The sequence below is a fragment of the Dromiciops gliroides genome, chromosome 4, assembly GCF_019393635.1.
Source record: "Dromiciops gliroides isolate mDroGli1 chromosome 4, mDroGli1.pri, whole genome shotgun sequence".
Taxonomy (NCBI): Eukaryota; Metazoa; Chordata; class Mammalia; order Microbiotheria; family Microbiotheriidae; genus Dromiciops; species Dromiciops gliroides.
Window position 1 is genome coordinate 30,656,068 of NC_057864.1, and position 22,087 is coordinate 30,678,154.

At 52.7% G+C, this 22,087-nt stretch overlaps 1 protein-coding gene across 1 annotated transcript; it reads left to right on the top strand.

The window, feature by feature from the left end:
* Positions 1 to 2,724: 2,724 nt before the first annotated feature.
* On the top strand, positions 2,725 to 21,277 carry TAL1 (TAL bHLH transcription factor 1, erythroid differentiation factor). The gene is given in 6 exon segments (XM_043963952.1): positions 2,725 to 2,815; positions 5,975 to 6,127; positions 11,920 to 12,130; positions 12,132 to 12,406; positions 13,803 to 13,897; positions 17,043 to 21,277. Coding segments are annotated over 4 exon segments (1,044 nt in total). The 5' UTR covers positions 2,725 to 2,815; positions 5,975 to 6,127; position 11,920; the 3' UTR covers positions 17,507 to 21,277.
* Positions 21,278 to 22,087: the final 810 nt, after the last annotated feature.

The following is a 22,087-nucleotide window of genomic DNA, read 5'->3' on the forward strand; positions in this document are numbered from 1 at the left end:
GATAGTCATATTGATTCACTGTATGAGGCAGAGTGGATAGAAAGCTAACCTAGAGGAGGGTCAGAAAGACTTGTATTCAAATCCTGCCTCTGGCATATGCTGGCTGTGGGACCCTGGGCAAGCAATTTACTCTCTTGGTGCCTCAGGTAACTTTGTTTTTTTTTTTTTTTTTTGGTGAGGCAATTGGGGTTAAGTGACTTGCTCAGGGTCACACAGATAGTAAGTGTTAAGTGTCTGAATCTGGATTTGAACTCATGTCCTCCTGACTCCAGGCTGGTGCTCTATCCTCTGCGACACCTAGCTGCCCTCTCAGGTAACTTTTTGAGACTTGAAGACCCAGGTCCAAAGCTGCATGGGAGGATTTTTCTCATCAGAAGTTCCCTATGCCAAGGAAGACAAAAGTCCAGCACCATCCCAGCTCATAGGACTAATAATGACTGATATTTTCCTGGTGTTCTTTTGGTGTGGCAAAACACTTCAGAGAGCTCCCCTTCAATTGCCCAAGGCAGTTCCATCAAGGCAATACTAAGATATTGGACTTGGAAGTAGGAGAGACCTGGAATTAAATCCTGACTCTGGGATGAACCCTGTAGCCCTTAATGAAGGCACTCGACTTTTCTGATCCTCAGTTTCTTTATTTGTAAAATGAGGTCCTTTCTAACTGCAAGTCTACAGGCCTAGGTTACCAAGAAAGGCAGAGGTGGGACATGTGGCACAGGGAGAAGGGGGCAGTCGAGTTGGCATAAAAGAACTGTAGAGCATTGTGTTTAGTGATCAGACCTATTTGAAAGAACACTTTACCAGTGATATACTAGTAAAACAACTTTAGTAAATTCCTAGCTAGGCCTGATAAGTTACTTACTTTTTATCTATACATGAGATATCCCAGCACTTTGCTTCTACTGTAGGCATGCCCAGATGTAAGGCTGAGGATGGCTAACCCCAAGGCTACACTGCTACCCACAGGAAGTTGAAAGGCCCAAAGGGAAGGCCTCCAGTCCTTGTGGTGGAACTTCTGTAGGTTATTCATTGAAAGACTGGGGCAGTCTTGGAGTATATGAGCTTCCAAAGGGCAGCAACTGGTTTTGTTTGTCTTTGTATTCCCCAGCCTTCACCTCAGTAGCAGGTTCTAAATAAATGTTTGCTGGTTTGTATTGGTTAGGGAGCTAGGTGGTGCAGTGGATAAAGTGCCAGGTCTGGCATCATGAGTTCAAATCTGGCCTCAGACACTTCCCAGTTGTGTGACCCTTGGCAAGTCACTTAACCTTTAACTGAAATTTCTTCATCTGTTAAATGAGCTGGAGAAGAAAATGACAAACCACTCCAGATTCTTTGCTAAGAAAACCCCAGATGGGGTTCACTAAGTTTGGATTGGATTGGACTGCACTTACTGGTCTGCTCAGCCGCCTGGAACTCTATTTGTAGGCAAATGCAACATACTAGTTTGCTTTAAAGCTAACATAGGCTCTCAGGCCTTTCAAAAGGTACCATTTTTGTCCGTGTGGGGACAGCACTAATGCAGAGTTCGGGCCCACCGTGGCTCAATAGACAGGTGCTCCTGTGGCAAAATAAACCAGCCCACCAATCTACCAACCCACTTAACCATCAATTTGACAACCAACCATCCAACCAATCAGTGGCCACTTTCCACGGCTGGGTTCAACCATGGCAGCAATAAGATGCATTGTCGGTGATAGCTTCCCAAAAGTCTACGCCTCTGTCTACTGGTGCTGAAGCTGACTCCTCTGCCTTGTACGCACCCTTCTGCGGGAGCTAGCCTAGCTGTTGGTCCCAGGGTTGTGTCCTTGGCCTTGGCCTTTCACCTCCCTGGGCGCCTACATCTCCAACGTTCGCGTTTAGGAATACATTTGGGGCAGCCTCCCGATAATTCTCGGGGGTGGGTTGGGGGTGAAGTGGACTTCGAGCACTTATCTCTCACTGAATTGCCATTTCCCCTGACTGCCCACGCTTCGCAGACGACTCCTGGCTGCACCCTTATCCCTGTCTGTCTGAGTTGCCAGGGCTTCCTCACCTCCCTGCTGCCACAAGCTCTGAAGCTCCTGGGTTGTGGTTTAGCCCCAGGATGCCGCCACAGCCACATCCCTTCCAGGATCTAAAATGCCGAGGAGGGGAAGTGAGCCTAGGCCCTGCACGGCTGAGCCCCGAGAGGTCCCAGCCCATTCATCGCTGTCCATCCAGTTGCTGCTCCTCCTTCCCCTTGTCCTAGAGAATTATTGAGGCTCAGGGACTGTCCCTAGGGACGCGATATCGGGTCTGCGTTTACTCAGAACGGGAGTGGCTGCGGGCACAGAGTTGGTGTTGCTGGTGGCGGCCCAGGCCTCTAGGCACTGGACGCAGAGCACTGCGGGGGTCGAGGACGAAGAGTCCTGGGCTGTGGGGTCCAGTGAGTGCCAGCCTCGGGCGCCTCTGGAAAAGCCCGGGCCCCCTCCTCAGTCTTTCCCCCGCCCCGCACACCGCCCTGCAATCATTTTCCGCTCCCCTTGGATGAAATTGCCAAAGTCTAATGAATCATTCGGCCCGTAATGGGCCGCGGCGCTTATCAGGGGCCGGCGGGCCCGCGGCGGCGCCTTATCTCGGCCGCGCACATGGGCCGCCCGCCCGCCCGCTCCGCCCGCCATGCTAAGTAGGAAGGGGACGTGAGGTGGGATTAGAGCGAATGTGGATGTGGCAAAGCCACCAGCGCCGCGGCGCGCGGGGGCGGGGGCGGGAGGGGGGGCCGCCTAGGAGGGAGGCCGGGCAAGGGAGGGGGGCGCACCCGCGAATAGGCCGGAAAATGGCTCCGCCGCGCAGAACGGTGAGTAGCCCACCCGTGCCTTTATTCCTATGAGGAGCCCCGGACACCCCCGCGCCGACCGCCCTCCCCTTCTCCCTCACCCCCTCCTTTTATTCCTCAATCTGCACCCGGGCTATTCTCCCAGCTTCCTTTCGATAGTGTGTGTGTGTTTTAACCGCCGCGCCCCCCCCACCCCGCCCCCCAACAACCGGGCCCCCGCCTCCCAGACCCTCTTCCTTCCTTCCCCTTTTTCTCTTACGCAATATACAGAAATGCGCAAGGCGGTGGTTGGTGTTTATTACTTCTTCTTAGTTGTGTGCGTGCGTCCAGATTGTGGCAGTGTGGGTCTGTGCAGGGGTTGTGTGTGCGGGGGATCAGCCCGGCCGGGTCCAGCCCGGCTACAAGAGTAGCCACCGCCAAGGGGTCGGGTTGCGTGTGCGTGTGCCCACCTGGGCTTGTCCTCTGGCCGTCGGGTTGTGGGTCCGTGTGTGGCTGTGTAGCTTGGGCCAATTGTGTTCTCAGCCGCGGGGCTGGGGTATTGTAGGAGACCGTGGGTGTGGGGTTCTGGCCCGATTAGAATTTAGGGCGTTCTCTCCTCCGAATCAGGTTGCAAAGTCTGTCAGTGTGCTGGTGTGTGTGTGTGTGTGTGTGTGTGTGTGTGTGTGTGTGCCTGTGGTATGTGCACGGGCCGGGGGGCCCAGGGCACCTCTCGGGGCTTCCTGGTTTATTCCCGACCACGGTTTCCTGGGGGACCGATGGCAGCTCGGAGTGTCGGACGCCCAGTGGATGGGCAGTACATTGGTATTCATCCTTTTCCGGAGGGGGTGGCGGGGCCTGGGCTGCGGGCTAGGGCGGGGCAGATTTGACAGAAGGGGACCAGGGCCAGGTAGGAGTGCTTCCCTCCCCTCTCCAGTCACCCTTTCTACTCGGAGTCTGGCGGACACTTCACAGCAAACCTTCCCCAGACATCGGGACCCCCGCCCGCCCCGCCTGACAGGCCCTGCTCTGCCCTTTCACTTTGCTGAGCTCTTGCCAGCTTACTGCAGCTAGTCAATTTCAGGGCTTGTCCATTTCGTCTTTTTTGCTTGCTTTCCTGGAGCTCCGGCCTGGGGCATCCCTGGTTCAGTGTAATGCACCAGCTCTCTGGGCCAGAGAACCTTTCTCCGCTCCTTCCCATCACCTTCACCCCATGCCGCCCCAAGCTTGGCGTTCGCGGTAGCCCTGGCCCCGCGATCGAAATATCCGCATCCGTCTTGGAAGGCGGTCAGGAGATAGCGGCGGCTAGGTTGCCTGGCAGAGGCTGCCAATTCTTTGCCAATTTGGAGATTTTCATTTTCAGAAGAAAACGAAAGCTTGAGAATGCTTTGTTTTTCTCCCCTCTTCTCAGTCCTCTTGGAAGGGCGTGCAGGGAGGTGGCTCCTGGGCCCCAGTCTGGCCAAGAACAAAGCGCTTTGTGAGGGGAGATCGTTCTCCCGGATTCCTGTTCCGCAGTGAAGGGAGGCTCCGCTTCCTCCCGGGTCATCCTCTCTGATTGCTACCGGGACCAACACCAAGCGGAGGGAGGGGTCTCTGGCCGAGGTTGGAGGCGATTCTGAGAGAGCCGGAGGCAGAGTCCGAGGGCCAGGAGAGCTTCCTTCCCCAGTCTACCCCATATTCGTTGTGAATCCAGAGCCAGAGAGAATAAGCTCCTTGGGAAAACCCGGGAAGAATTATTCAGATATTTTCTGCAAGGCAGTGACTACACAGGTGCAGGGAGGAGATCCTCTTTATTATCCCGAGATTTTGATTCACAGAAATGCCACCTTTAGGCCTCCAATAAAATAAAGACCCTCTTGTCTCTCCGCAGCAGGCTAGCGCCCCCCCCCCTGCCCTTTTTGCCCCAGATAATACGGACAATGGCTTCCACCAGCCCAGCTCTCCGCTTCTCACCGTAGGAGAAGACGCCCTTGCCTCCAAGGCGGGGTTCTCCGTGGCGGGATTCAGAGGATTCTTTTCGTTTTCGTTTGGGGAATTTTCCTAACTGCGAAAGTGGAGAGGCTAGGGAGGGAAGGGGAAGTATCGGGAAATTTACCTCAGTATTTTGATGAAAGCGCTTTGGAAATCTGAAAGCGCTCCATAAATGGGAGTTATTATTTCTGCCTAAGTCATCGCATAGGAACGGCGGACAGGATAAACCCAAGTAATGACTCTGAGGCCCACTCTCCCCCAACCGCTGTCCTGATAGGCAAGGGAGCCTTCCTTGAGTCTCCCGGCGTCTGAAGCGGGTTGGCTTGATTTCAGGCGAAGAACAGCCCTAGAGCTAGGCTGATGTAGCTCTCTTACTGAGAATCGGACGTCAGTGAATCTTCGGAGGGCTACTGTTTCTCTACACCCCCCAAGCCACCCCAGCCTGTGCTTGGTTACATTAAACCGGCCTTCTCCGGGGCTCCTTCTGCTTACCAGGCTGGCAGAGAAGCCCTGCTTCGGCTCCAGTCCCGGCTCTACCCATGGACCTCTAGCAAGTCCCCCCTTTCTCGGCCCGGGGATCTTGTTTTCCCTATCTCCCCCCTGGTGCCTAAACTCCACCCCAACCTAGCAGGCTTCTGGGGACTACGGCAGGGCTTCCCTGGGCCTCCAGGTAGTGGGTGCCCCCCCCCCCCCAGATAGCCCTGGACTGGGCAGACACAGTTTTCGAAGCCGGCCACACAAAGAAGGACCCGCCCCTGGGAGGCGGGCTGGGCCAGGGCAGCAGAGGGCACTGGCTAGACCTGGCTGGCCCCGCGGGCCTCTGGGCCTCCGAGGGCACTGAGACTCCTAACCTACGCTGGTCCAGGTTGGGGTGTCACTAAGGTGGGAGGTGCTTCTGTTTCTGATTGGTGAGGGCTGGAAACTTTTGTGGGGTCCATGTGCCCAGTAACCCCAAAGGACCCCTTCCCATATACACAAGCCATGGAAGCGGGATTTTGCTCAATGGGGGGCGTGTTTTCTATATCCGTCCATATCCCTGGGGCTTGGAGGGGGACACGTGGATAACCAGCTGAGAGACTGACCTCTCTCTCTCTCTCTCTCTCTCTCTCTCTCTCTCTCTCTCTCTCTCTCTCTCTCTCTCTCTCTCTCTCTCTCGCTCCCTCTCTCTCCCTCCCTCCCTCCCTCCCTTCCCCTGATCTTTCCTGGAACCTCCCGGCCCTCCTCGGCTGGCAGGCCGCGCTGGAGTAGGCCGCTGCCATTACCTTCCAGAGAGGGAGGTGGAGACCGAGGACCCCGGCCAGGCTTTCCCACTACCGGCCCGCCCCCCGCAGTGGGGAGAGGTGGAGAACCAACAGCTAGGAGCCTGCCCCTTTAAATATGCCCCAGGTGAGTTTGACCGCTTTGTAACTGGAGTTGGGGGAAGGGACGGTGTGTCGGTGTCTGTGTGTGTTGGGAGGGGCAGCCGTTAAAAGTAGATCGAGAAGCTCTTTGGGATCAGGATAACCCCGCCGCCCCAAGATGGGGAGGGCAGTGCTAAGGACCACTAGACTTCCTGGTTCTGGAAAGGAAACAGGGGAGAAGGAATTCTTGCCCCTGACTCAGGAAGAACCAGACGATTCAATTCAATATAATACAATATTTATACAGAGCAATTTCGGGGGTGGGCATACCCTGGCGATCAGGAAGGGTCTGCTCTAGTATGAATCGGGGTTGGGATTCAAATAAATTCAACAGACATTTTTTTTTTCCCAGCGGTGACACTGACGTAGGCAATGGGCATACAAAATTCAAAGAATGCAGAGACCCCTGTTCTCCAAGAGCTTTTATTCTATGGGGGAATAGAATGCATTAATGAAACGTTAAATTGCAGGTAAATTGAGTATGAGAGCACTGTCAACTAGGAAGATACGAGAAGGCTCCCCTTTAGAGGTGGCAACTGAGGGAGCTCTCATCAGAAGCTAAGGAGTATGATAAGGATAGTGGTGGTAACAACCATGTGGAAGTATGGGAATTCAGATGCCGGTGCTGGTGCAATGAGGAAGGTCCTGTTGGTTAAAGTTTGAAGCATTTGCTTCTGTATTCGGTATTCATTCACTGTGTGACTTTGGACAAGTCATTTCCTCCTTTAGGCTCCCTCAGTTTACTCTTTTGTAAAAATTCAATCTGATTCAAGAAGTGTTTATTAAGCACTCAGGTTCCTGTGCTGCCTCTGGAATTATAAAGACAAATGTTAATTGAGGCCCTGCCCTGGAGAAGCTTACACCCTGGGGAGCTGGGGGGGGGGGAAAGACAAATCACCCTGATGGGGGAAAGCTAGATAAATTCGAGGGAACAGTCCAGGCAAAGGTCTGTGGGAGGCGTGAGGAGGCAGTAACACTCTCACCTAATTGGAATTGCCCCGGGTTTAGAGAAAGCTTCCTGGGTAGAAGTCCCAGAGGCCTGCAGAGTCTTCAAAGCTTTGGTAAACCCACCGCTATTTGTTCCGTTATTTCCGAAGCCTAGATTACCCCAAGAATGTGTGTGTAGAGCCAGAACAGACTTCTTGGGCCAAGGCTAAATTGTTAGGAAACCCATCCCTGGAGGCTGGTGCTGGACGGTCTTCCGCCTTGAGGCGGCCAGGTACTCTTTGGCTTCTACTGCCCTGTCCTCAGTATTCCCATCATTTGGCAAAGGTGGGAGGCTTGTTTAATGTTTTTTTCCCCTTTCTGGTACCGGGTATTTGGTGTTAATGTAGCAGGCAGCTTTCATCATTGGTGGGTCCTGTCCATTCCTGACAGCTCAAGGGTGCTCTGTTGCTCAGGACTGGGGAGGGGGACAGGGAGTGGTAGATGTCTAAGCCAGGAGCTAGACAGTGCTGTAGAACCCAGTGCAGCAGCGAGGAGATTTTGAGATCTGGCTCTGATGCTTCCTCTCTGTGTGACGTTGGGCAGGTCAAGCGGTCAGGTGGAGGGTGGAGCTAGGGAACTATACCTTCCCGCTTATCTGAAGGGACTTGTGAAGAGCTCTAGGAATGAATTCTTTTTTTTTAAACCTCTCCTAGGAAGAAGACATTTTCTAGAGTCTAAACCACATAGTAGACAGTTCATTAAAACAAAACAAAAACATTTTTGAGTGAAGACAAATCAGCATAACCTTCCTTAAGAAACTGACCATCAGTTGGGGGTGGGGAAGGAAGAAATGATGCAAATATTTACAAGGCCAACCAGAGATCCTCACATCCAGCCACGACATTTTATAGTTGAGGAAACCAAGACCCAGATAAGGGACAAGACTTGCAGAAGGTCACATATCCAGTAAGTCATTCATTCAACAAGTGTTTGTTGGGCAAATCCTGAATGTCCAGACAGTTCCAAGGGCTCTGTAGCAGGACGGGGATGATTAAGGTCGGGTCTTCCGGCTCAGAAAAGATCAGAGATTGATTGATGAGACTTTAGAGTGATTTTCAAATCTAAACCCCTCATTTTATAAATGAGTGAAGGAAGTGAAATGACTGAACTACTGGGGTCACAAAGACAATATGTCCCAGTTGAGATTTGATTCCAGGCCCCCTGGCCCTTAACTCGATTTAAGAAAGACTAATGTCAATTAAAAAAAAAAAACATTGGCCACGGGAGTCGATGGCTGGGATGTTGTTCAGGAGGAACACAAAGGAAGAGGTATGAATGGAAAGAATCCTAGATTTGTCCTGGGAGCCTTGGTTTAAAACTCGTCTCTAATGCACTTTTCGAGTTGCATGACCATTTGATCAGATCGCTTTTCCCCACTGGGCCTCAGTTTCTTCTTCTGTAAAAAGGGGTTTACGTCGGTGAACATTCTATCGCAAAGGATTGTTGTGAGGAATGCCCTTTAGGGCTTCTTATTATTGTTGTTACTACTACTACTATTATTCGTTGTATTGGCATTAACGAGAGAGATTGCAGTGGGGAGTTTTCGTTCTGTATGCAGTCCTCGTGGTATTTAGAACCTCACTCCCACTGTTCCTACTCCGCCCCTCATTGTCCCCTTTAAAATAAAAACCAGGAAGAGCTTCTCCTTTTCGACTGTTCAGATTAGAGCCCTACCAACCCGCGTTTGCCCGCCCAGGGAGCTGGACCAAACCACCATCCGGCATTTGGGGCCCTAGAAAGCTTAAGGAGGTGGGGAAACTGTCCGGGGTGGGGGAAGTGAGAGGGAGGAAGCCGCTGCCGAGCCGGGGGGCCTCAAGAACCTGAGTATCCTTGAAAGAACCCTGCTCTGGACTTGGAGTCCGACTAATACGGCCGAAGCGGTGGGAGATCCACTAGGCCATTCACCCCTCCCTACCCGGGGAAGGCCTCTCTCTTCCCAGGCTAGCTTGGGAGGAGATCGAGCACAGGGTGCCCCTTCCCTCGGCCCCTGTAAAGGTTCAGGGAACCCGGGGCTGCTGAGCTCACTCACAGAGCCCAGGTTTGATCCCGATGATGGCCAGCCGTGTTTGGATTCCCCTAGTCCGGGAGGGACCTTAGCCCCAGCTACTTCCTTTTACTCCTGCCCACCCGGGATATTCGCGTTCTAGCAGACACGGGCCATTGTCTCCGGAAGCTTCCGAGACAGGCATCGAATGCCGAGGGTTTCAGCCGAACGCTGTCTGCCTGACATGCTCTGTTTTTCGTTTCTTTTTATTTTCTCGGTTTTTTTGTGTGTGTTTTTTTGTTTTGTTTTGGGGGTTTTTTTGGTTGTTCTTGTTTTACTTTTACCAGAATAAAATTAAACAAATTCAGTTTAGGGAATATTTATTTATGAAAGTTTCTGTCCAAATGCAGAGTGAGGTGGCTATTCTGGCCGGCAGCTGTGAAAGCCCTAGCCTCGAAAGAGTTGGGGTCCTAGAGAGCATGTTGCAGAGACCCCTAACCCCTGACAGAGGAGCTGGGCAGCCAGACTCAGTCTGTAGCCGCTGTGGCAGGCCCAGGGCCGGAGAAGGGCAGGGCTGGGAGTAGCAGAGCAGCGCAGCGCCCGGACGAGCCACATCCGAGCTAAACTGGGTAGGGTCGCATACGGCAGCTAGCCTTGGAGAGCCAGCTGACTCTCCCCCCCCCCCGCCCCCCCGCCCAAGTCAGGATTCTATCGGACTTCCTTAGATTACCACGCTTTTCCCCCAGCCCTGTTTCTTAGGCGTTGTCCGATCCACGAATCCCTTCCTAGCGAGAACCCCTTCTCCCCTTTCTGTCTCCTAACTTTCCCCACACCTCCTCGATCCTCTCCCCTTGAGGGCAGCACTGTAAGGAACCTTACCCCCATTTTCTTAAAGACCAGACCGAGGTTCTGACGTGAGGTGAACTGCTCTGCCCGAGGGTTCACGGCCGGTAAAGGTCAGAATCAGGATCCGAATCCAGGGCTTTCCCGACTCCATCAAGTCATGTAGCTTAGAGCCAGCCTAGTTTGGGGCCTTCCCTAGCGATTCCGTTTTCAGTGGAGATTCTTCCTAGATAGGCTTGGGAAGCGCCTGGCAGCTGTGAGTCCGAGGGATTCATCCTTCCCTCAACCTTTCATCCTGGGGGACAATTAACATTAACTTCTCAGAGATATATGTGCGCTTTATTTACCTCCCCGCCCGCTGGAGGCTGGGGGTGACCGACACGGGGAAGAAGAGGGCCAAGAGATCCAGAGCCCTGGGAATTCACCCCCGAGTCCAGATCGAGAGCTTGTCCTAGATTTTCGTTATCAGTTTCCAGTGCTAGTCGGACCCCGCTTGCTTCGAATCCCCTCTTAAGGCCTAGTTCCTTCCTTGCCTGCAACTCCCGTAACCCCCACCCTGCAGCTAGGGGAGGCGGGGTTTGCCCCAAGGGCAATCCGGAGGGTCCTAGTCAAGTAGCCTTCGCTACTACCCGCCATCTCTAGATGGGTTTGACTCGTTGTGAACAGGTCCTAGCCAGTGTTCGGGTCCTTCGGAATCACACTTAGAACGCACCGATGTTTCCGGCAGTGGTGGGGGCTCTTGTGCCTGCCCAGTCCTCACCCCGGACCCTGGTTCCCCAGTCAGTGGGTCTGGTCTTGCCCCGCTAGCCCAGCGGTCTGTGGGTGGAGGGGGAGGCAGGAGCGAGCATCAGTTGGAGGGTGAGGAGAGAGAAGGGCTCACGGACCTCAGACATGTCAAGGAACAACCACCTAGACCCCTGGGCCCTCCTGACTCGGCTGCTCCAGCTGTGCACACTGAGGTCGCTGGAGCTCCCTTAAAATTGTATTCGCGTGATGAGGAGACATCCTGTGGCTACACTAAGGAAGCTAATTGTGAACCAATGCCCCTATCAACTGAAAAGGACCGGTGTAGACAAACTAGACAAGCCAGTAAGGAGGTTCATTCCTTTCTCTTTTCTCTCAGCCGCATTAGTTGTCTCTCTCCGGGTGTGTATTAATGGGAATAATCTCTCCCCACTCCACTTAACCCTCGTGGATATGACCACTGTTATCTCTTAGTCCCTGGAATGCCGAGAAGCCCCAGTCCCCAGCAACACCTCACCTTGGCCCTCATGGGGGCCGTGTTTTCGGATGGGACGAAGGGTCCAAGAGAAGGGTGGCGGGAGGGAAAAGGGACTGAGGTGAGGGATTAAGGGGGGAAGGTTCTTCCCTCCCTCCTGCTTGTGCCCTCCACTGTTCTCCCTCGATTGATTCTCTGTTCAAGGTCCCCAAGGCCCCAGGAAGAGGGGGAGAGCCGGGACCGGGAGAGGGGGAGAGGGGAAAAGAGGAGAGAAGGGGATTAGGGAATGGGGGGAGGGGAGAAGGAAGAAGAGAAGAACGGGGAGGGCGCGAGAGGAGTGAGGAGGAGGAGGGGAGTGGGGCAAGGGGGGCCTTCGGAGAGGAAGGCAGGCAAGGGAGGCTGCGTACCCGTTTTTCTGCGCCTCTCTACCCCTTCCTCTCTAGGGCCCCAGGCCGGACACTGCGCCTCTGGGGAGAATGATTCTTTTCCGTTTTTTCCCCTCCCTCTATCCCTCTTCTCCTTTCATTCCCACTAAATAAATAAATAAATAACCCCTCTTTCTTCTGGTCGTCTCTTCCCCCCTCCTCGTGTGTCTCCCCCTCCCCGTCTCTGTCCCCCGCCCCCGCCCCCTCCCCGGGTCCCCACGCTTCCTGTCCCCGCCTGCGGGCGCTGCGTGTCCGTCCGTGTGACTGTCCGTCTGTCTGTCCGTCCGCGTGTGTCTGCCTGTCTGTCTGTGTCCCTGCAGGATGATGGAGCGGCAGCCAGCTGAGCTGCCCCCCAGTGACCCCCCGCGGGATGCAGCCCCGGGGACTAGCGGCGGTGGTGGCGGCGGCGGCGGGGGGGGCGGCTCCGAGCCCGAGCCCGAATCCGAGTCCCGCATGGAGCCGCCGCGGGCCCCCCCACACCTCCTCCTTCTCAACGGCGTTGCCAAGGAGACCGGCCGTCCGGCCCCCGACCCCCCCCGTCATCGAGTTGGCCCCCCGCCGCGGCCCGGGGGGCGGCGCCCGCGACTTAAAGGGCCGCGACGCTGAGGCGCGCCAGAGGGTGCCCACCACGGAGCTGTGTCGGCCACCCGCCCCCGCCCCGGCCCCGGCGCCTGCCCCAGTAGAGCCCCCCAGCGACGGCCGCATGGTGCAGCTGAGCCCCACCGCGCTCCCGGGACAGGCAGCCGCTGCCGCTGCCGGCAGGGCCATGCTCTATGGCCTCGGACAGCCGCTCGCCTCGCTCAGCAGGTTCGTGTTGGCGGCCCCGGGAAAGGGGAGGAGGACCGGCATGTGGGGGTGGGGACCCAGGTAGGGGGCTGCAAACTGGGACGTGAGGAAGGGAACAGAGGTGTGGAGATGGGGACCGGGACGTGGGGGTGGGGACCGGGACGTGGAGATAGAGACCAGGACGTGGGGGTGGGGATCGGGACGTGAGGACAGGGACCAGGCTGCTGCAGAATGGGTTTGTGTGTTTGGGGAGCGCGTGGAGTAGGGAGGTGGTGGCCAGGAGGTTACCACCAGTCCGGCAGAGCTCTGCGTTGGTTATGGGAAGGTGTGTTGCTACACCCTTTGGCAACATGTGTCCCCCTACGTGTGGGTGATGGAGCTCCTGTTGTTAGCGTTATCATTTTAGGAAGGAGGGTCTTGCATTTTTGTGCTTGTGTTCCGATCTGTGTATTATGTCTATGTGATGTGAATGTGCATATGTATGCGGAGGGGTGTGTGTGTGTGTGTGTGTGTGTGTGTGTGTGTAAAGGCAAGCAAAGGGCATTGGGTTGTTTCCCTGACCTTATCCTTGCTTCAGTGCACTCTTGAGTTCGTGTCTGACCTTTCTCAGAACCTATCCTTGTACACTCTTTTCTCCCTCTCTCCTTCGTTCCCTCTCTTCTCCTCTCGTTCTGTCTCTGTCTCCCTTTCTCCTCCTCCTCCTTCTTTCCCTCACTCTGTATCTTTTTCTCTGTCTTTCTGTCTCCATCTGTCTCTGTGTTTCCGTTGTCTGTCTCTTTTTCCTTGATCCTCCAATTGATTTGTGCTTATAAAGGCTATTTCTGTTTGTCTTTGCCATCTCTGTGCGTATTCTATTTGATTATGTCCATCCCTCTGTCTGCCTGTGTTTCATTTTCCTATATCTGTCTGCTATTCTAAAAGGTCTTCCTCGCCCCTCCTGGTCGGTCTGTCTGACTGTGTTGGAAGGGAGTCAGATAGAAGATGCTGGGGACGGAGGGGGGCCGTGTGTGTGCGTCGTCCGCCTCCGCCGCCTCCTCCACAGCTGTGTAGCCAGAGCTCTTTGACAGAATCCTGCCCTGCTCCATCCCCTCCAGTGTTAGCCCCACCCCCACCCCTGCCCCGTCCCACCCCTCCAGTGTGAGTGTGTGTGTATGCGGGGGGTGGGGGTGTGGGGGGTTCTTCCTTATCTCCTTCCCGACTCAGGTTGGCTGGGAGAGGGCCCTTGCTGTCCCTCCCCACTCCTCAGAAGGAGTCCTAGAGAGCAAGAGGAAGGAGGTGGGCAAGGGACATTTGGGCGAAACTTCAGCGCTCGCTCTCGGCCCCCGGCCCGGTGTGTGTGACGGGCCTACGTCTCCCAGGAAGGTGAGGAAGGCTGGCTTATATGACTCTGTTTCCCCCACCCTTTTCTTCTTGACAGCGGGTTTTTCGGGGAGCCAGACCCCTTCCCGGTGTTCACCAGCAACAATCGCGTCAAGAGGAGACCCTCGCCCTACGAAGTGGAGATCAATGACGGTGGGTCAGTCTTCCCCTGGGTTTTCTCCTACCCTCCGCTCCTGGCCCTTTTAGCTTAGCCTGGCCCCCTTCCCAACCCCGCCTTCCCCACCCCTCCCTGCCCCGGGAGAATTCAATAGAGCGACGGTTGTTGAGCTATTCGGTTTGTAGCTAGTCAGAGAGCGGGTCCTGCTGGCCTCGGAGCCTGGAAAAGATGAGTTCAAGTACTACCTCAGACCTAGACTGGCTACGGGCCAGGTCGGGGGGAGTCCCTTCACCTCTCAGAGCTCAGGCAGCTCTCTAAGCCGGAAACTGTAGAAGGGGAGTTAATCCTGAATCGATGAGATTCTAGATCCGAGCCTCCCCCCCCCCATTAATTTTTACCTCTGGCATACACACGTATATACATATAGGTAGATATACATATTTGGGTATATATGCATACATATTGTATACAGAATATATGTATATGCAAACTGTTTAATAGGAGTTTAATAACTTGCCCACAGGCAGTTGGTAGGCTTGAGGAAACATTTGAACTCAGAGCTTTCAGGGGCAGCTAGGTGGTGCAGTGGATAGAGCACCGACTCTGGAGTCAGGTGGACCTGAGTTCAAACCTCAAACTTAACACTTACTAGCTGTGTGACCCTGGGCAAGTCACTTAACCCTCATTGCCCATGCCCAACAAAAGAAAAATCTTATCTTGCTCGTTGGGCGAGACTGAACTTTAGCCTCCCCATGGGGCTGTTGTGAAGTTGAAGGTGACATTGTTCTGCCAAGAACAAAGTAGTTGGGCCAGTGGAAGGAGCCCTGGGGAAGGCTGAGATTGAGACCTAAGGCTCTGTGGTAAAGACCAAGGCTGGAGGAATAGTCTAGAGATGTTTGGGGTCTATGAGGAGGACAGTGTGGCCAGAAGACAGTGATATAGAGGGGTCCTCAATAGTTTGTAATTAGACTGGAAGGGTAGCTAGGGGCCAGGTTGGAGAGAGCCTTGAATACCAGGCTCAAGATTTTAGATGTTGCCTGGTGGGCCGTGGCATAGGGAGGAGAGGACAACATTGTCAGTGTGGGCTTTCAGAAATGTTTACAGACCTTCTAGGTTGCTGTGGGATCAGAGAGTCATGCTGACTTTTGGGACCAGGGGTAAATAAAATTTGAAGGGGGTAAAAACACACATTTAATTCAACAAACACTCCATTTAAAACCAACTCTTCTAGTGAATCTCCCACTTCCCTCAGTGAGACTAAAAGAAACAGAGAGGAGGAGATAAAGGATTAGAGAAATAGGAAAAAGTGGGGGCATTGGAGAGGAAGAACAGAAAAAGGATGAATAGGAGAGAGAGAGAGAGAGAGAGAAGAGAAGAGAAGAGAAGAGAAGAGAAGAGAAGAGAAGAGAAGAGAAGAGAAGAGAAGAGAAGAGAAGAGAAGAGAGGGGGGGCAAAGGAGGGAAAGAGATAAAAGGAGAAGACATTATAATTTAACTAGCTGTGTGACCATGGACAAATCATTCCTCTCAATGGGCCTTAGTGTACCTATCTGTAAAAAATGAGAATTATGGTTCAATTCTATTCAAGCCCAAACAGTTGACATTTGTGAGGCCTCTGCTGTGTATGGCACCCTGTTCTGTAGTTCTGGGAAAGATGACTTTAGATCAGGCCTAATTGATGAAGCTAAGTCTTTGACTTCCAAACTGCGGCATATTTTCTTTAAAGTCCTGAGGGAGTGAATAGAAAGAGGTAGGTGTGTGTGTGTAGAAATCAATGTTAGGGAAGACTGACAGGTAGAGACCACAGCCATCTCAGCTTGGTTTCCATTTCCAAGCCAAGGTGGAACTGTCCTATCCAAAGGTCTGAGGCCCTGGGGTCAACTTCCATTTCCTGTCTAGGGACAGCCTAGCAGGTGTGGTGTGTTTTTCTCTCCTGGGCCTCAGAGAGCAGGAAGGCCAAACTGACCTATGGAGGAAGGGCATTGGAGGAGAGAGAGAGAGACAGACAGAGAGAGACAGAGAGAGACAAAGAGAGAAACAGAGAGACAGAGACAGAGAAAGAGAGAGAAAGAGATCGAAAGAGACAGACACAGACACACAGAGACAGAGGCACAGAGAGACAAAGCACAGAGACACAGAGAGGGAGAGGGGTGGAGAGTGATAGAGATTCAGAGATAAAGAAAGAGTAACATATATAAAGAACTGAAGGAGAAACAGAGAAGAGAAATATGGAGAGACAGAGGCACAGAGAGACAAAGCACAGAGACACAGAGAGGGAGAGGGGTGGAGAGTGATAGAGATTCAGAGATAAAGAAAGAGTAACATATATAAAGAACTGAAGGAGAAACAGAGAAGAGAAATATGGAGAGACAGAAACATTTGAAAGGAAATAGAATGAAAGTTTGTGAGCCCTTTTCGTGGTGCTTGGTGGCTTTGTGTGACTTTAGTGGCCAGGGGCAGGTACCAATGGGGCCACCGCTCAGCCTCTTCTGGAAAGATTAGAGAGCTTCTGGTCGAACCCACTCTTTTTTTTTTTTTTTTTTTTTTTTTTTGCAAGGCAATGAGGGTTAAGTGACTTGCCCAGGGTCTCACAGCTAGTTAAGTGTCAAGTGTCTGAGGCTGGATTTGAACTCAGGTCCGCCTGAATCCAAGGCCAGTGCTTTATCCACTGTGCCACCTAGCTTCCCCCTCATTTTATTTTATATATGAAGAAAATTAAACCCAGGGAGGTTTAAGTGTGAGGTGGCACAGTGGATAGCACACAGACCTTGCAGTCAGGAAACCAGAGATTTCAAACCCTTCCTGGGACACTTACTGGCTGTGTGACCTTCAGCAAAAGTCATTTAAATTCTCAGCCTCAGTTTTCCCATCAGTAATATGGGGATAATAATAGCACCCATCTCCCAGGGTTGGGAGGATCAAATGATAATATTCGTAAAGCACTTTGCAAACTTCTAGAGAAATACGAGCTATTCTTATTAAGTGACTTGCCAAGGTTACACAGTAGAGTGTCTAAGGCAGACTTTGAACTCTTCCTCACTCTAAGTTCATTGCTTTTTCTGTCCCTCCCAGCCTTGGAAGTCCCTTGGAGGTGGGGGGGGGGGAGAACTACTGGGGAGAGAGATTGGTCAGGACTGACTGGGTATGTTTTTCATCCCCTACCTCTTGTGCTCCCCATCAGGCCCCCACACCAAGGTCGTCCGGCGCATTTTCACCAATAGCCGGGAGCGGTGGAGGCAGCAGAACGTGAACGGGGCATTTGCTGAGCTCCGAAAACTCATCCCCACCCACCCCCCGGATAAGAAGCTCAGCAAAAACGAGATACTCCGTTTGGCTATGAAATATATCAACTTCTTAGCCAAGCTCCTCAATGACCAGGAGGAGGAGGGAAGCCAGCGGGGCCGCGTCACCAAGGACCCAGTGGGGACCGGCGGGGCAGGCAGCGGAGGAGCTGGGACGGGACCCGGGACAGGGCCGGCTCCTGACGATCTGCTCCACGATGCTCTCTCGCCCAACTCCAGCTGTGGCAGCTCCCTGGATGGCGCTGCCAGCCCCGACAGCTACACGGAGGATTCCGAGCCGAAGCACCCGGCTCGGAGTCTCCATCCCGCCCTATTGCCTGCCGACGGCACCGGCCCACGGTGATGGGCCCTGCCCAAGGGCAGCACTTGTGTGGCTGGGATGGGGCAGCAGAGGGCCCCTTGTGGGAGCAGGCTATTGGAAGTGGGGGAATTGCTTAGTCCAGAGGCTAGGAAAAGACTGGCCAGGAAGCAGGGGGATGGATAGGATGACCTTTCTTGGTCCTGGCTCCTCTGGCTCCATCCTCTATGTCACATGTCATGAGAACTGTGTGTGTGGTCAGAGGTTGAAGTGATGTCTTTGGTGACTCTCCCTCCTGGATCCCTGGACTTTATACCCACTCTGGTCCTGGGGTTGGCATCTCTGTGGACACAGCATAAGGAAGAAGACTCAACTTCCCCCATTCCTCTGTAGCTTTGTGAACCTCTGGACACCTACCAGTCCCATCCCCCATCTGATGCCCATAACCCATGCCCGTCCTTCCCCATGACACTGAATTGTGCTGTTTCAGACTTTGGCCTTTGGGATGGCCCAAATCCCAATCACCCAGGCTCCTGTCTCCATGGCTGGTGGTCACTGGAGGCATGGGGAGGAGAGTAGAAAGTCAACACTTTCCAGGTGGGAGCTTCTGAGCCCTCCTATGGAAGGAAAGGTACCCAGTGCTCTGTCCCATTCAGCCCTGGTCCTCCCACCACCACGGTCTGCAGCTGCCAAGTGAGTGATCACCCCCTTGTCCCTTGTTCCCAGAGTTGTGAGCAGCCAAAAACCCATGAATGGCATAATCACCATTTATGCACAGCCACCAATGCCTTTGACAGTGGAGGGCATGGACGATCCAAGACCCCAGGAAAACAATCGTTTGCTTGGCTTGGGAATGAAGCTGCTGGCTCCCCTCATTCCTGGATGCTAGCTTTTTGCTTGGCTCTAGCAGATGGGTAGAGGGGCTATGGAGGGAGCTGAGGACCCTTGACTGGGAGTCCAGAGACCTGGATCCTTGACTGTTACTGACTTACTGTGTGGTCTTGGCTGAATCGCTTGCACTCTCTGGGCCTCAGAAGGGACTGATTAGGTGGTCTCTCCAAGCTCTCACCTTCCCAGAGTCTTCTCCCAGCTCTGCTGCTCACAAGCCCTGGGACCTCAGGCAGATCTATTCCTGCATAGCATGGGGGCCTTAGCATTGGTAGCCTCTGTTTTTCTCCAATCCTAGGCTCCTGTCCTGATGGGTGATGAAACCTGGGGCATCTGGTCATGTATAATGGAGAGACTGAGTTCAGTATTCAATGCCCTTCCAGACACCAAGTCCATGGGTATCCTTGGACAGGGATGAGTATGGATTGGCCTGGGAATGAATGGGGGCTCCCCTGAATGAGCTGATACCTGGCCTGGCTTGAAGGCAAGACTCCAAGCTCTTCTCCTGAAATCCCCACAAGCAACCCTTGTTCACCCCAAGCCTCCAGCTCCTCCCTTTATGTGGTGGACATGCTCTTGAGAAAGTCACATGTAAACTGAAGTTTTGTAAATCAAATTCTGTTTCAAAGGACGCTTAGGGTGACCCCTTTTGTAAAGTGAAGAATTCTTTTTGTAAAGTGAATCATCACTCCCTAATTTATCTCATGTGTAAGGTTCAAGGGTTGAACATCAGGTTTGCATAGAGTAAGGTCTGCCTGTAGCCATGCTGGAGAAAGAGGCCCCCAGTATCTGCAAGAAGACTCCAGTTACCCTTCTGCCTTTTTCTCACTGGAGGCTTCTTTTCCCATCAAACAGTGAGTGACTGCTTGCTACTGATCATCACTCTGCAGTCCAAGGACCCATACCACATAATGACACTTTACCTGCTCTGTGACAGCAGGCATCAAGGTACACCTGTGTGTAGGGAGTGAGCAGATTACCTGTCCATCATTTCTGATGGCCTGTGCCTGAAGAGGGGCACCCCTTTTTTGGGGGGGGGAGGGCAGGTAGTAATAGCCTGACTTGGTAGAGGGGCACTGAGGGTTTCTCAGTGTTTCTGTACCAACTCTGTTCTGAGCTCCATGGACCCACTTCCCATGGACTCACCTTGATAATATTCATTTTGCAGATTTCAAGGTTTGGTTGATCCTTTGCTATCAATTAGTTTCCATTTCACAGATGAAGAAACTGAGGGGAAATTATTTGTCCATGGCCACATGTCAGTTGGAAGGTGAAAACATGGCCCCAGCCTCTCCTGGGGGTCCCATTTTCTATGCCTTGCCTTCCCTCCTTCAAACCCAAAGCCACCATGGAAACCAGGAGAGGTCTAGAAAGTGGCTTGGGGCTTAGTGCCCAGCTTCAAGACAGGTTGCCCAGCAAAATGGGAGTGGGGGACACAGAGGCTTCCCAGTGAGAGCAAGAGAGCTTAGTCCTTGGTAAACAGGAACCATGTGGATAGCTCGATATAGACTGAAGCTGTGGACCTGAGTTCTAGTCCATACTTCCCTTCTGAGTTGCTGGGTGACTTTTGGCAGGTTACTTCTCCTCTCTGGACCTCAATTCTCCCATGTGACAAATGAAGCAGGATCAGAATTCCATCTCCCTCTCAGGGCAGTCATGAGCTTCATTGAAGGCTATAGATGCAAACCTATCGGTGAAGATAAGCAAGCAGGGTTGTTACTATGAGCATCCTTCCCCAAGGTGGGTTTTTCCCACCTCAGACATGCAGCCATTGGCTTTTGCTGTAGCTCAAACTCTCTCTCTCTCTTGCTCTCCACACATGTACAGTATCCAGATAATTTAAACCTTGAACTATTTCTGCCTGAACTCTCTGGATAACTGAAGCCATTAGATGTTGGTCAACAGATACATTTGGACACCTTTGCTCTTTTAGGCTGAGGTGTGTGTCGGGAGGGAAAAGGGGTTTTCAGAGAATGAATCCGGTTTGGGAGGGGGGAGAGCATGGGAATAGATTGTATCACAGGATCAACCCAATTTGATCCGGTGTGGGGAGGCAGCCAAGGCTTTAGCAGACTCAAAAATCATTTGGTTTTTCCTTTCCCCTGGAAGAAGTAAGAATAAGACTAAAACAAATAGGAGGACAAGTCATTTCCATTCAAAGAGCATTCGTTAAGTATGTCTAGCGCTGTGTCAGCTGCTGGGGATACAGACAAACCAGTGCTTGCCCTCAAGGAACTTAAATTCTACTAGGGGAAAATAGCACTGAGAATACAAAATACCATCAGCATAAATCACATTCCAAGAATAAGGGGAAAGATCATGATAGAAAACATTTCGAGAACAAAGGCCAATGTGACCATTTGGGGAAATTGCCTATTTTTTCACTAATGTTCTCTTTTTCTGTGTGTATGTGTGTGTAGCTGAAAGACACGATGGTACAATCTTTCCGAATTTCTCCAAATGAGACCAAACTCAGTGGCTGTAGCCTGTTAGCTACATTTGGTCTCAAGTTTTGGGAGTGGGTCTAGTTGTACTTGTGATTCCGATGGTACCTGGCCCCCTGGGAGTCCATCTCTTTTGCTCCCCGCCCTATGTCTGTGTACGTACATGGCTCCCCACATTTTCCAGGGGCAGCTCCTTGGGTCCATGTACTGTATGAGATGACTTTGGCTGGTCTCTGTATTCCCTTACAGAGAGGGAGTAATCACCCTTGGTACTGTTGCCTTGGAGGACCGCTGAGGCGAGCGCTGGGGAGTGCTACTCTGGGAGAGAAAAGGCCTTTTGGTGGTGACGAGTGTGCTTGCATATGGTGTATGTATGTGTGTGTGTGTGTGTGTGTGTGTGTGTGCGCGCGCGCGCGCGCACGCAAGTGTATGTCTGAGGACTATATCGGGGAATAAGATTTCTAAATAAAAGTTTTACAGAGTGGTCCTGGCTTCTGGTCGGTGGTTTTGTTTGCGCTGGGGAAGGCGGGAAGAAGATGATTCGTTGTATGCTTGAGAGGGCTGTTTGGGGAAAGATGGAGACCCCTTGTCTGCCCATCAAAGAGGGTATTCCTCTTCAGGGACAGGTTACACCAGATTTTTTCCAAGGTCCCTTCCAGCTTTCAGATTTTAGGGCTCTATTGGTTTAGGAGAAGGGTTAGCTTTGTCCTTCTTGGTCCAAGGAAGCAGAACTGGGAGGAGTGGGGGCATAGAGGGAAAACCCAGGACCTGCAGAGCTATCAAAGAGTGGGTTCTCCATCCTTGGAGAGCATCAGGTGGAAATGGAAAGGATTATTTGCTCAGGGATGATGTGGAAGGGGCAGGACCAGTAGCCCCTGAGGTCCTTTCTAGTTCAGAATTCTGCGTTGGCTGTTCCTTGTCTAGTCATCCTCCTTGGCTTCCTTCTCTTCAAACAGGCCCACTGGCAGAGGCCGAATGGGAAACAATAGGAAGGACCATTTCTGTAGCACAGCAAAGTTTATAAATTGATTTCTTCACCATAGCCCTGCAAGAATTATCTTCCTCTTTTCACAGGTGGGGACACTGAGGCACCTAGAGATGACATGACTTGCCCAAAGTCATGCCCAAAGTCGCATGATAAGTTTGTTGTGTCAGAGCATGGATCTGATCATGGTCAGAGGTCAGGTCAACTGGACCTGAATCCAGATCACAGCTTTGGAGCAAATCCACTTAAGAGTTATAGGTTTGAAACCCCAAACAGCCAGAGGGGTCCAGGGTCCCGCTTTCCCAGGAC